This window comes from Periplaneta americana, chromosome 13 (assembly GCF_040183065.1).
Source record: "Periplaneta americana isolate PAMFEO1 chromosome 13, P.americana_PAMFEO1_priV1, whole genome shotgun sequence".
Taxonomy (NCBI): Eukaryota; Metazoa; Arthropoda; class Insecta; order Blattodea; family Blattidae; genus Periplaneta; species Periplaneta americana.
Window position 1 is genome coordinate 64,220,155 of NC_091129.1, and position 15,127 is coordinate 64,235,281.

General features: G+C 35.2%; 1 protein-coding gene across 4 annotated transcripts in view; it reads left to right on the top strand.

The window, feature by feature from the left end:
- The window catches only part of Cip4 (formin-binding protein 1-like Cip4), a 405,553-nt gene that overhangs the window by 316,895 nt on the left and 73,531 nt on the right, over window positions 1-15,127 (top strand). For all 4 annotated transcript variants that reach the window (XM_069843398.1, XM_069843399.1, XM_069843401.1 and 1 more), the window contains exon 4: window positions 1,405-1,552. In XM_069843398.1, coding sequence (XP_069699499.1) covers window positions 1,405-1,552 — 148 coding nt within the window. The remainder of the gene's footprint in view (window positions 1-1,404; window positions 1,553-15,127) is intronic.

A 15,127-nucleotide genomic window follows, 5' to 3' on the forward strand; every position in this document is an offset into this window, starting at 1 on the left:
AGAGAACGAATGATTATTCAGAAGTTCCAGCAACGAATGATTTTGTTGAAGAAGTGGTCTTGATACAGGAATTCAGAGATTATTCGCGTTAAATGGGGGGGGGGGGTTGAAACAATAAAATTTGTGCTACAAAATCACAGAAAGATGTTTCCGAACGTCAAAAAAGGAACATTATTGCAGGGATCAGTTGTGAAATGACTTGTTAGTATCTATTAAAATGTGTTTTTCTTGGCATAGGGACAATCGTTTAAATATTAGTAAAATTGTTTTTCTCATATTATAATATGTTATTTGGAATTTTTTGTCTTTTTTCTTCGCTGATCCTCTTGAGCGACATCTAAATTTTAAACAACTTTGAAAGTTTTTTGCATGAAGAAATACTTCCATAAAAATGGAATAAACTGAAGGGATAAGAATATGCAATTTATTGACTTTTTTCGTATTACTTTACCACTATTGTGGACCCATGTAAGAAGATAAACTTTCGTTTTACCATTTTACACAGAGATTATTTTTAAATATAATTAAGAACGATGAGATTTCCTTTATAAATTGCGCCATTTTAACTATATTATGTATGCAATTTTGCACAAATTCACAAGAAATTTGTATCCGTATATTGTAAGCGCCTGTAATATTGCTTTGCTGTTTATGGAAATCGTTATTTAAAATCCATAGAAATATTGGAAAGTATTGTTGATTTATTATGATTTAAAATGTGTTACTTATCAAGTAACCAATGGTACTGGGGTATCGTATCTAGTCTTTGGAGGAGAAATTGTGAAATATAATTTTTCTGACATTGGTATGAGTAAAGGTGATCTTAAATGACCAATAATTTTTGTACAACAAAATCCGAGTGGTTCTAATTTTTTTTAGTAGGTCTTCGGATTTTGAGAGTACAGTTGCTACCTTTTCCACAGAATAAATTTTACAGAAAGAGTGAAGATTCTTACTCATACTTTCGTAACGACTAGGATTAACTTATATTGATTTTACAAAATAATTCGTGTAGGAATATTTTCGCTTGCAAGTGGTTTTGAGTAAGAACGTAGTTTGTGACTAATAATTAATTTCCCTGGAACAACCTTTTTTGGAGACTTGGTATGTGCCGTTTCGTTTGTCACTCCATCATACGTTATAAATAAACTAAGAAGAAACTCGTTAGAGTCGATTTTGAGTTATTCACCATTTTGTATTATTTAGTTTTTTAAATAAAAGTTACTTGTTTGTAGTAAAATTATTTATAAGCCAATTTCATACTTCGTATAATGAGAAAATAAAAATAAAAAATGCAGATTTTAAGGACACAAATGAGATTATTGCGAGGGGTAAGGAGGATTTTACATTAGAATGACATTAATATAATTAGAACGTGAGTGTAACGCGTGTTTTTCATTTCAGGTACAGTCCATGTAGGGCCTTCAAACATGTCATGACGGAGATAAACGATTTGGCGGGTCAACACGAAGTGATAGCGGAAAATCTCCAATCCAATGTCATTCGAGAGGTGACAATATTAGTAAAAGACTTCAAAGAAGAACGGAAAAAAGTAAGTACGATGTTTATGATTACTTGTTCCGTGGAACATTCATAATTGTATGGCATGGTGACGGTTTAGAAGTCACATAAGAGGAATGATAGTAAATTCTTATATAAAAAACTGGCGAAATGAGAGATTAGGCGATATAATTGTGTGTAATTTATGTAAGACTGTATGTAGAGACTAAGTGTATTTCTAAACGTACCGGTATATAGCAAATGTATTAACTTAAACTTAAGACTGCCATAATCTTTTTTAAAAGATGGTATTTACAGCAGCACTGTAATTAAAAAAATGTATAAAACATTTGAAATTGATGGAAAGAAGTAAGTTTGACGATCTATCTTCAACTAGTAATTTAGTGCCAGCGGACGAATTTAGCAGAGATCTGTATGAAATGATAGTGCATATCAACATTTCTTTCAATAAAGTTGAGGGGAACCACTTTAAAAATTGTGTTGGAAAGTACACTTGTACACATGGGCAATACTTGTGTTATAGCAATACCGGTATTTTAAGTTACATTTACAGTAAAGATTATTGTAATATAGGCTTAAACGTTTCAGTCAGGGCAGTTTAAGTTAAAAGTTTACAACAAAGATTATAGACTTTAACATAGTTAGACTTAGCAAGGGATACCTGTGTTACAGTTATACCGGAGTTGTAAGTTAAAATTTTACAACAAAGATTATGGTAATATTGGCTTAAATATTGCATTAAGAGCGGTACCTATGAAAAAGTAACATTTTAAGTTAAAATTTTACACAAAAGAACATTGTAATATAGACTTAAACATGTTGTTATGATTAATGCCTCTGATACAGTAGCATTTAAAGTTAAAAGTGTACACCAAAGATTGTTGTAATAGGCCCTATACATAGGCTTAAACATTTCATTACGAGTAATGGCTGTGAAGCAATAACATTTTAATTTAAAAGCTCACAGCAAAGACTATGTTTATTCTTTTGTAATACACAACATAGCCCTATTTTTGAAATCACTCTTTTATGTGCATACTGTGGTTTTTGTCCTTTATGTGGAAGTACAGTAGTCTACATCGTACAGCGCCGCGCGTCACTACTCTTCGTCGCCATTAGGTTCATTACACAACCACCGAACTCACTTAACTTCAAAGAGTAGTGGCTAAGATTTCGGTCTCTACTTATTATATCAAAAATAAATATCATCCATACGCAGATGCTTATCTATCCCCTTAATGACTTTGTTAAGTATGCGATTTTTAGTGATGCAGTTAAGAGAATTTATTAAAATGAATGAATTTGTAGAATTTTCCGTCTCGTGAAGGTTATTTATAAGTGGGGCCACTCAAGAGTTGATCTCTGGCGTTTGCTCAGCACGTGGTTGTATAACACGTGCATGTCGTAAACGGTCAGCCTTCGATCCTGCTTCTGCCTGCGTTTATTTTGCAAACCTTCTTTAATATTAATCTTAAACCTCGGGTTTTCCACATTTTCACATTATTTTGCTTTTCATCTTCCGACGTGTGTTGTCAATGTTATAGGAGGAGTTATAGATTAATTTTCATAATTTTGAAGTAAGTTATTTGATATTATTTATTTGTAATAATTATGTATTTTAAATTAACATTTAGGACCAGACTAAAAACTGCAGTGAATATTTCTATATTATTTTTAAACATTTCAATTTTATATGAATATTATTGATCGATTTGAACTTCATCTCATAAATTTTTCGAGCGCTGGTTTATATAGGGTGTAAATTTACTATATCGCCAAACTTTTACGTTATGTAGAACAGGCCAGACTAGTTTTCGTTAAGACACATGTGCTCAATGACATTCTGCGCTACACGACGCAACACTCAACTATTAGCGCCAGAGTTAGCCTATACACAACACGTCTGGTAGACGGGTTGTAATATATGATTAGATTTCACTGTTTGCCCGTACATTTTAAACAAACCAAACACAAAGAAGTTTAAATAACATGTTCAAAATGTTCCTCCACCCCTCTTTGAAGCAAGCATTGCATCTCTTCAGCATGTTCCAAAGATTCCAAGTGTTTGACCATCTTCCACGTAGTTCCAATGCTGTCCCTAAGCGCCAATTCGGTTTCAACGGAAGTGGTTTACATAAAAGAACGTTTTATAGATCGGTCTGGTTGGCGCAATTGGTATAGCGCTGGCCTTCTATGCCCGAGGTTGCAGGTTCGATCCCGGGCCAGGTCGATGGCATTTAAGTGTGCTTAAATGCGACAGGCTTATGTCAGTAGGTTTACTGACATGTAAAAGAACTCCTGCGGGACAAAATTCCGGCACACCGGCGACGCTGTTATAACCTCGGCATTTGCGAGCGTCGTTAAATAAAAAATAACATTTAACGTTTTATAGTTTATACCAGAGTGTAGTCTTGCCAATGTGCACAAGGGCACCTCCCTGATACTTTTTTCTGGAACCTGAAAGCGTCCAGCTTCTTTATTTTTTATTTTAAAATAATAATTGTATAACTTTCGTCTTACTCAACTTTGTATTGTATAAATATAGATTAGTATTATTTATAATAGCAGCGGTATAATAATAATAATAATAATAATAATAATAATAATACAGTACTTTTTTCCTACACCCTGTTCCTGAGACAATCGTCTTCAGTCGGCTGTAATTCTGGAACTTCTTGCTGATCAGTTTGTTTTCTTTGGTATATTGAAATCTCTGTGACTGTGATTCTCATTTCAGTAAGTGTTAAACGGAAAGCTCTTGTTCTTCATGGACTATATGAGACGTTCATTGCACAAATGAGCCAACCCACAAACTTATGTTTTCACTTTACCTCTTTGTAACAGCGCGCGAAATGAGATACACAAATGAAACTTGTGCTGAAATATCATGGAGAAAACTGGGAATGATGATTAGGCCGATTTACACTTTGAAGAGAGCAATATGAGGAGCTCTTTAAAGGAATAAATTCAATATGCAAATTTTGTGGGTTGGACCATTTGTGCTCTGAGCGCCTCATATGTCATTCAGTGTAAATTCGTATTTAAATCGTCCTAAAATGTGATTATTTATTGTAAGGGCTCACATACCAGGAAAACAACGGTAAAACATTTCCCCCCTCAAAAGAATTAAGTATTACCGGTACTGTAAAAGTCTTCGATGTAGTACATATTGGAGTAATACCGTATACTGTCCATTAATTATGTAATTCAGTAAGAAAATGATAATAGATACTGTGTGTTGTTTAGTCAACTATCCGAAGACAGGTCTGAACTCCACAAGTGATACCAAAAAGGCACAACTTCTGAGACAACTAGGCCAGGAGATAATGAGTAGAGTGCCCAGTTCCTTTCCTCCTCTTTTGCACACATCGCCGACTAGCTACATATTACACTACAATTGTTCTTCCTCTGACACATCGTCAAAAGAGATGTACTGCCTGATAATAGATGTACATATCAGATAGTACCTCAATCAAAGGTAAGGTACTGTATATAAGTCATTAGAATACCCGCCTAATATGCAGTCCCTGTAAATATGCGGTTTATACGTGGTTCTTTGAAGAGCGTGTTGTCGGGGTTGTACTCTAATAATAGTAGTAGTAATAATAATAATATAATAATAATAATAATAATAATAATAATAATAATAATAATAATAATAAACTTTTCGCGAAGCGCCCTGATACTATTTTATTTACGACTATTGCCCTGGTTTATAATACGTTTACACTAGGTTCCCGCTCCAGAAGCAAGTGAAGTCATATCAGGGGAGCATGATGACTATGCTACAGGACCACCTGTCTCTTGTTTATCCAGCACCAGCTCCCAAGGACTAGAGGTGGGGTGTGACAGCGTTTTGCCATCACAGTTTCGAACTGTGACAGCTCCAGACAAATCGCTGTGATAATAGCGATTTTGTCACAGTGTGATTTTTGTGTTCGGTTGGTTCTTAGCGATTGCGAATGTTGTAACGCCCTGGCATTCACAGAGTCATTAATTAAAGATGGTAGCAGGCAATATATGCTACATTCCAAGGGTAATATCATCAGTCGTAATGTAGAAGTTTCTTGTTGCTGCAAGTCCCAGCTTGTCTGGGTTCTTCATGTCTTCAATTCGTGATCATTTTACAAAATTAAGGAATATAACTGTTCTTTGCAAGGGGAAAGTACGTATATTGGAACAAAACCGGAATGAATCCTAACATTACAATCAGAAGACATAGAACTGCCCGCAATGTACCGAATACAAATCTCTGTTTTGAGACCCAAACCATTACTACCAACTGGTGATTAATAGTGATGTGTTCAGTCTTTTATTTCACATATTCCATAACATTCGGTTATTTGAGATTTTATAGAAATCAGTAATGAGTGTTAAAATTGTTAAATTATTCTAAATTAATCGTCTTTAACACTATGGACTATATAAATTAGCAATATATTTCTGTCGTCGATTTGTAAAATAACAAAGTGTTGGAAAATCACAAAAACTATAACTAAGTTAAATTAAAATGTTCATATATTTTTTTTCTAATTAGATCACTATGTATACATACATTCAGGATCCATGAACATTTTAAATATTTTAAGTATGTTATGGTTTTCTTGCGATTTCCCAACACTTCGTTATTTTGGACGTATCCCGTTTTGCTAATCGACGACTGATTTAATCAAAACATTTCAATGTTTCCCACCTTGAACCGACAGTTGTTTATGTTCAACTCTTCTGCAAATTGCATTGATATACCGCTGCCATTGTATAAACAACAGTGATTAGCGAGGCAAGTATACTAAAAACAAACCACACTCTGGCATGTCTTATCTACGATGTGTCCCAAGAATGTGTACGAAGGTGAGTAGTAGAAGAATACAGCCGATAGCGAGTACATTATAGCTTCAATGTCAAAGAGTTGCCCTCGTTAACCTCTAGATGGAGTGGGACGATAGTTAATTAGATGCCAGATATGTTGTCCCTTCAAGTTAATCTTCTGACCTGCAATTATCTGAATTCTGGAGCTGTCATACATATACTGTACATTAATCGCCATATGAATCATGTATCGGTCTGAGATGGCGATTTCTCGGAGTTGTGATTTTGAAACTATAGTCACAGCCGGAACCAGTGACAAACCTATCACAGCGACAAAATCACATGTCTGCAAATCATGCCCCATCACTTTCAAGGACTGTTTCATGCAGGAATTATCGCACTTCACGGGAGAAATGGACCGGCAAGCCGTAGTGGAGAAACCACGTCCGCTAATGCACCCACAAAGGCGCCTCTTCTAAGAGTTCAGGCAGTGTGTTCGAGGAACTGTGTGTTCGAGGAACTGCAGATATAGGTCGCGCCAGGGATTTTGGCAGATGGATTTTCTAATTGTGATCTGGAGAGCGAGTTCCTCACCGCTGCAAGATCGGCTGTTATCTCTGTCGCAGTGGAATGGGTAGGACATAAGAGTAAACATGCACGCCCGAGTATTTGTGCACTCTGGACAGTCACCTCCAAAAACTAAACAAATATTACAGTAGTCTATATGTGTCTTTGGTATTCCCAAGAAACTTGTTCGATTAATTAAAATGTGTCTCAATGAAACTTACAGCAGAGTCCGTATAGGCCAGTTTCTATCTGATGCTTTTCCAATTCACTGCGGGCTAAAGCAAGGAGATGCACTATCACCTTTACTTTTTAACTTCGCTCTAGAATATGCCATTAGGAAAGTTCAGGATAACAGAGAGGGTTTGGAATTGAACGGGTTACATCAGCTTTTTGTCTACGCGGATGACGTGAATATGTTAGGAAAACTCCACAAACGATTAGGGAAAACACGGAAATTTTACTTGAAGCAAATAAAGCGATAGGTTTGGTAGTAAATCACGAAAAGACAAAGTATATGATTATGTCTCGTGACCAGAATATTGTACGAAATGGAAATATAATCTGTTATATATATGGAAATATGTTAATCCTTAGTCAATAGATAAACTGAGTTTTACGAAATACGAACATTAAGGGATGGAAAATGGGAGGCAGTAACGATCAAAATAATTATACCGATTTATTTTTTTTTTAACCAGCAGACGTGCAGCCTTTAAATTTAAAACAAAGATTCACTCATAAAATTGGGTTAGACTATTCATCTCATCTCTCAGAATTGTTTTTAAAATGTATAAGGAAAGTAAAAAAATTCAATTTCATGTAGGTATGTAGTAGTACTTCCGAGCAGAGAGGAGAGAGAAAGAAGTCGACGATTTTAAAAATTCACTAAACTATATTTAACTAGAGACGTAAAATTTAAAATGAAGGTTACTCTCTACAATATTGGTTAAACATTCTTAGATTTTTTTAAATACCATATCCTAAGGTACTGATGAAAAGGCAGAAGGGAGTGAGAAATCTCATGTCATCCGATCTCGATGAAAGTCGATATCTGGGGATCTTTGCGATCACAGAATACGAATAAGGTATTATTTAGTCCGACTTTGTCCCTAAAGTGGTGGAGTGGGACAGAAATGGATGAAAAATTAAATTAGATATCTTAGGGGTTTTCGAGACGAAAATTACGAATAATACAATTTGTGCGAATTCAATATGGCAGTTTCAGTACTATGAATTATATTTAAAAAAATTAAACATCGGATATCGTACAGGTAACACATGTACAGTATTTAAGGGGGTATGTAACACCGTTTGATAGTAGGCCTATACATTTAGTAAAATCCAAAGTGTAATTTCTATATATTCTGAATGAATGTTGTGCTGGAATTTAATATAGTCATCAGCCAATACCTCTAGATTAATAAACAACTTTTTAGAATCCATAAAATACAGTTGGCCTATTTATTGTGAATGGTAATTATATTTTTCAATTGGTGCAATTTGTGCAGGGAAAATTGGTTTCTCCGATATTTTGTACGATTTCGAATATTTTAAAATGCTTTCTTGTCTGTTCTATTCACAATGTGCGTGTGAAGAAATTATTGCCCTTGTAATATCCATTACAATCCTATTTATTATACTCTTATATAAATCTACCTTCCGCAGCATGCAATTTTACCCAATTAACCAAATTATATTTTGATTACTAAGAATAATCGTAATTTTATTAACTTGAATTGTCGCACCACCAGTAGACGATCCCTAGATTATTACTGGACAAATCTTGTATATTGATCTGGTAAGGGTAGAATTATATATATATATATATATATATATATATATATATATATATATATATATATATGAGCAATGCAATGCTTTTTCCTTTTAATTAAGAATTAATTTAATTTAGAAAATGTAGGAGAGATATTGTAAAATCATTGCGAACGGAAGGTATTCTTTGAGTAGGACTGTACCGTGGTGTGTTTCATAATAAGGATAATTGATATGAGCTGCTGTTATGAAAATATGAACGACTCAGAAAGTTATCGCATCTCATTCTCGCAGCTTACACAAACAATATTGGCTCGCCTACTGGAAATGTCATCGAGGTCATCTGCCAAAATCGGTGACTCCGACTATACATCTGTCCGTCCAGATAAGGTGGTTCACAAGATACTGTTTGTATGCGACCCCAACTGCACTGGAGTTTTGCCCGATCGCACAGTGGTTCATTTTCCCGAATTCCTGGCCAAAACTCCGAAACTGAAACATATAGGGGAGGGTTGGTTGTTGTCTTAAGTTGAAGAGGAAGAGGAAGGATAAGGCATGTAGACATCGTATATCTTATCTCCCATCTCCAGTCCTGTGCTTGTAAATACGTGGCTGAAAATGCGTCTCTCTTGGACAGTGCAGTTGCTGAGTTTGCGTGATGAAAGAAAGGTCGTTTTTGAAGTATTATAAAAAAAGTTGTATAAGTGTGAAACTAAAAACTGAAGCATGGATTCGATTCCTGGAAGTGTGTAGAATATTTTATCATAGTTTTAATTAATTATTTAGTTAACTAACGGCGTTTAGATATTAAATAATATAATCACGTTGATTGTTGTTGAAAATGTGAAAGCGGCGAATTCACGGAGGTTAAAAGTTATCGGTCCTGCGAGGTCCTGTCAAGTTTCTCATTACAAATCATACCTATGTGGGTGCTTTTCAGGTACCAATAAAGAAAGTCTGCCCCCAACTGCCACTGGGCCCACTAGCTCGAATTTAGTTTTCAAGTGCGCACAGCGTCTTTGCGTTGTAATACAAGGGATGATCGGAAGGTAACGCACAACAATTATCTAACGGAATACTATTTTGGTTAGGACGTTCAAATTTGGCAGATAGTTAGTTTAAATCTTGCATTACATACAGCAATGATTCGATCGGATGTCACCCTGGCGAAACGAGCTGTAACTACTGAGTAAAAATGACGCGTTTTCTACGATCGTTCACTTGTGAAGGGCAGCGAGGTGCAGTCATTTTTATTGCGAAAAACAAAACATTGGAGTGAAATCCACAGGGAAATATTGGAGATGTATAGCGCTTGATTGTCTGGACCATAGCAACATCTCCAGGTGGTGCAGATTCTTCGAAGAAGTCCGCCGACGAAGAGCGTTCCGCTCGACCGGTGACCGCTGCAACACCACCCAATGTCAGAGGCATCATTAAGGCGGCAATCACCCATCCTACAGTCCAGACCTTGCACCGTCTGACTTTCACCTCTTCGGAACAATGAAGAAATTCCTAGGAGGACAACGCTTCGGTTCGGATGAAGAAGTGAAATCAGCCGTGCGCAGGTGGTTATGTGCCCAAAAAACGGAGTTTTATGAACGAGGTGTACTGAAAAGTGTCACGATGGAAGAAATATATCGAGAGACTTGGTTCCAATGTCGAAGAATAAGTAAAACCTTTAGCTTTCTTGTGCATTATTTCATTTTGCTTACTTATGAAATACGTTGCCACAAAAATTGTTGTGTCGATATTAATCCATCAATTTATTAAAATTTTAATTATTTCTGTAATTCCTTTCAGGGTATGAAAGTCATCACATAAACCTCACTAGGCGTGAATTGTTTACTATACTACAGTACGTTCATCATTTAATTTTGAAGAAAATTATGATTATTTAAGAGAACGCATTAGAATCATAACCGATTCCCCTGCAACATCATCCGATGAACTAAAGAATGTATTAAAACATTTAATATATAATTTTAAAACCAGATGGCAATTGTCAAGTAGGACAGTTGAAAGATTCCTACCACAGAATAAGAAATGGCTTGAAAATCTACGAGTTTTTCAATATGCGTTACTGAAACACAACAGAGAGTCGAGCGTCCATTACTAGAATTTAGTAAAGTGGTGAACGGTTTAAAAGACGAAAAGCACAGGGATTAAGACAAAACGTAAGTCCTTCAGAACTCGCATATGCCACATAAATGAGTCTTCGTGAAGCAGGAGAGATTGTTACTACTGCTGTTGCAATAAAAGATGTACAATTTTCAACACCAACCAGTACGTCAAAATTCAGCAAAGCTTTTAAATTAAGTTCAGAGCGTTGTATATCTTTATCTAGAGTAAAAGCATTGTCCATTCTAGTTGAAGTTCAATTAACAAAATTCCAGTCTAACCAGATTAGGTCCGAAGCTAAAAATCCAACGCCAACATTTTCCAGCAATACAGAACGGTGCTAGAAGCACAAAAGACGTGCTATCCTGATACCAATGCCATTCAAAAAACAGAAAAGTCTGCTGAAACTGATCTGCAGGCATTGTTGGACCATACTTCATAAAGAATATTGAAAGTCCCAAGAAAGAAACTGAAGCGTTTGTGGGCAGATGTAATATAACTTCTTTCAGCTCCAGAGGCATCTACACATTTAGATGTGTCCACTCAGGCTTCTGATGAAGATGTCTCCCTTATCTCCGCACACTTTGATGCTAGTGAGTGAAAGAATTACTGTACTATACACATATTATACATATAATATATACATATATGCATATATAGATAAAATAGACTATAACTTTGAATATTCTAAGAAGCAATGAAATGATCAACCCAAAAAGCAGTTACTGTAGCTATTTATGTGAATTTAGTCGATATTTAGTTCTTAATTATGTTACTTTTACGATATGTTTCGACTTTGTTACGTTCAAATTAATTCAAACATCTCTAGAGGTTTTGGCCAAGAAATTGGGAAAATGAACCACTGTGGATCGTGACAGATGCTGCTTGTTAAGTTCGGTGCGGTGTCTCATAGTGCCGAAAGAAGTCGCTGACCACGTGTGTCATAACGAAAGTTTATTGGTTTCATCTTTTGTATATGACGTCAAAGTTTGGTAACGTAGTACATTCTGTATAAACAAAATGAAAGAATTATTTTCGCAGAAGCAATTCTTATTTCTCTAAGTTCAATCTTGGTACCATTAACATACGCATTTACTTGGAGATTGTGCCTGTCCCTGATTTTGTAGCCTTGAAATGTTGGCTTTAATGAAGCGACGACAGGTTTTTTTTTTATCTGAATAGTTTATTGCCATCAAACTCAGTTACCGTACTTTTGTTTTTTTTTATGTAAATATTTTGAGATTATAAGTATTTGGTATTCTATTTTTATGTAAATATTTTGAGATTATAATGATATGCTATTCTATTCAATTTAAACACTGAACGTTGCAGATATTTCCCGAATCAGCAAATACCACGTAGTAATTCAGCTGACAGTAACTATTTAAAGTGAACGCATTTAAATAATTTCAATTTTGACTTGGAGTTCTCGACCATTCTCTGATGATCTAAAAAATTAAACAATATTCGTGGTAGTGCACATCGTTGTTTTACTCCCTGATTGATTTATTTACTGTTAGAACTTTTGTCTTTAATTTAATCAGTGTATTTAAATAATATAAATGTTGAATCGTTCTTATTAAATGTTTGGGCATTCCTTCTGTAATAACTGTTTAAGCAATCCGATTATATACTTCGTGAAATTGATGTTAGTGGTTTTGCGTGGGAGGTTATTGGCTTGCTGCACAATCTCCAACCTGGAGGACTAGAACTATAGTTCAGGTTTTTTTTTTCTTAGAAGGATTTAAGGATTTCCTGCACTAAGAGTATAACTAATGAGTAGACATCGAAAGTTAAGGCACTAAAAATTGTATTTTAGGCGCCTAAAAAGGCTCAAAAACAACAAAAAGGGCAATAAAAGGCATTGAAATTATATTGAATCAGTCATAACTCATAAAGTAAACATCCATAAGACCATAAGTAACTTAACAAAGTGCACTGGAAAAGTAGTTTCTCTATTCTATGGACTTTTTTCACTTGTATTTATGAATCCACAACTTCACGTCCATAATATGAGTTACAATAAGCAACAAGCAACCTTTCAAGATTAACACACAAACTTCTGTCACGTTTATTGAACAAAATCAGTTTATATGCTGAAAAAGATCTCTCGACGTATACTGATGTGACTGGAGCATACTTAAACAGTGTCATCCTGGCTACATAATAATCGTTCCATTAGTAGTGGAAGCAGAAAATTCTGCTACCCACTGACAATATAAAGAAGCTTTCGTTGTTTTCAATTTTGGCATTTTTCATCATACAACAGTACCCTCACAAAGACAATCCTAGACAGACTGTGTGTTTCGTGTTCTCAACACAGTGCTGGAGTCAGAAGGACAAGGTCGATTCCGAAGTAAGCAAAATAACAATGCTGCATTGCAACAGTGTGTCCCATAACTACGGCTGCTATAAGAACTGCAGAAATAAATGCAGTATTGTTGAGTGAAGAGTCATATAAAGAAAAAGGCAAAAAGTACATATAAAAGCAAAAATAGGGGCAAAAAATACATATTAAAGCAAAAAGGGCGTTAATGACAAAAAAGGCAAATGAAAAAAAAAGGGGGGGGGCAAGATCAACTTCATCAGAATACTTCATTTCTCATTATTCGTGCACATTTACTGAAAGCCTTTAAGTATGAACATTCAAATAAAATAGGCATTTTCCTAAACATTCGATGTCTGCTAATGAGACCCTTTGTCCCAACTAGTTTTTGTCCACTCTTTGTATTTTATTTTTCCAGTGCTCTCTATTTCTGGTGAGCATTCTCCTATCCGCTGCCACTTGGAAACTTGAAAAAGGTGTCCGATGGCGGACTAGAAACACTACACGGATCAGAGTCCAGAGTGGTAACCATTTGTAATATTTGGAGCTTAATGATTCAGGTTTTTGATTCGGAAGTAAAAACTATTAAAATGCAGAGTCGTATGTCTTTGAAGCGACTCTCTATTGATGATGATGATGATGATGATGATGATGATGATGATATGTTTGTGTTTTGGGCATGTGCGAACAAAAATTGGAAGTTGATACCAAACTTTTAAATGATTTACTAAGAACGTGATTTATACTAAACATAAAACTAGCTTTTTAAACAAACCACCTGTAAGATTGGTCAATTTCAACTCTTCGTCAGGATTCAAATCCATTTAGTCCCACTCAAGTTGTCATAACGTCGATGTATATGGTATTTGGTTCTTTCGTAGTTTTAAATGACGAACTAGATATGTTGTAAAAATTAAAGGAGTAACCATTTTCGTGACGTTGACCAGTATTTAATCGAAGAAATCATAACGGATACTGTAGGCGCTGCAGTAGAATGAAGACCATGCCAGTAGAAAGAAAGAATAGACTAATATTCGTTAATTGATACAGAAGTTCTTTTGAAAAAGGAAAATGGCAGACGAAATATTTTCATTGTATTTTTGTAGTTTTGTTGTCAAATAGTTAATACGATTGATCATTTTTGAATTGAAATACATTTATGTCACAGCCATCATTTACATTACTTTTTGGAACATAATAGTTTCTCTTCTGTTGACTACTATGAAGATTTTTTAACGTATTACATCTCTTTTATTCATTTTCATCGTGAATAAATTGCAGGTTAAGTCTAAATACTTGTCCCATTAAAGCTTAAGTTGTTGATCACTTCATGTAGGTTATCCAAGTTCTCTTTTGCTCCTGTGTTGGTTGGAATTTTAATTTTGAGCCACTATAGGATAATTGTCCATTCTCTGAATGTGATTTTCCTATTTATTTTAATCAAGAGTTCGTCTTGTATTGTTTTATATATTTTTTATTTTCTCCTATTTAGTTACTTATTTATTTGTAAAAAGTCATCTCCATTACGGACCAAAACAGCTCAGAGGGTGGCAGGAGGTTAAGGATCCCACCTTCACAATTGGCATTAATGTCAGTAGGAATGTCAGTCCTACCTGCCCGTCTTTACCCCCTCCCCTCCGAAACCATTTCGTAGAAACTGAGTAAACCCCCGGTCCATACTGCGGCCGGAAAGATAGATCAGTGGAGAAAATCCATGACCCCATCGGGAATCGAACTCGCGACCCTGCGGCTTTGTATCGTTACGTCTTAACCGCGCGCCCCTATTTGTTTATTTATTACAATTTAATCTTACGAGCTTTAATGGAGTTTTCAAGTGTACAGCTCCATTTATTATGTCTACAGTATTTTTTATAATTATTTTGACGTTAATTATTAAACTTCATGTCGTTATGTATTTATTACGATTACATTAATTGTCTCATTGATTTTGTTGTACTCCCTTTGACACGGAAATTGGGCGCTGTTCAGAGTCCCACTTCGGAATTTCTCGGG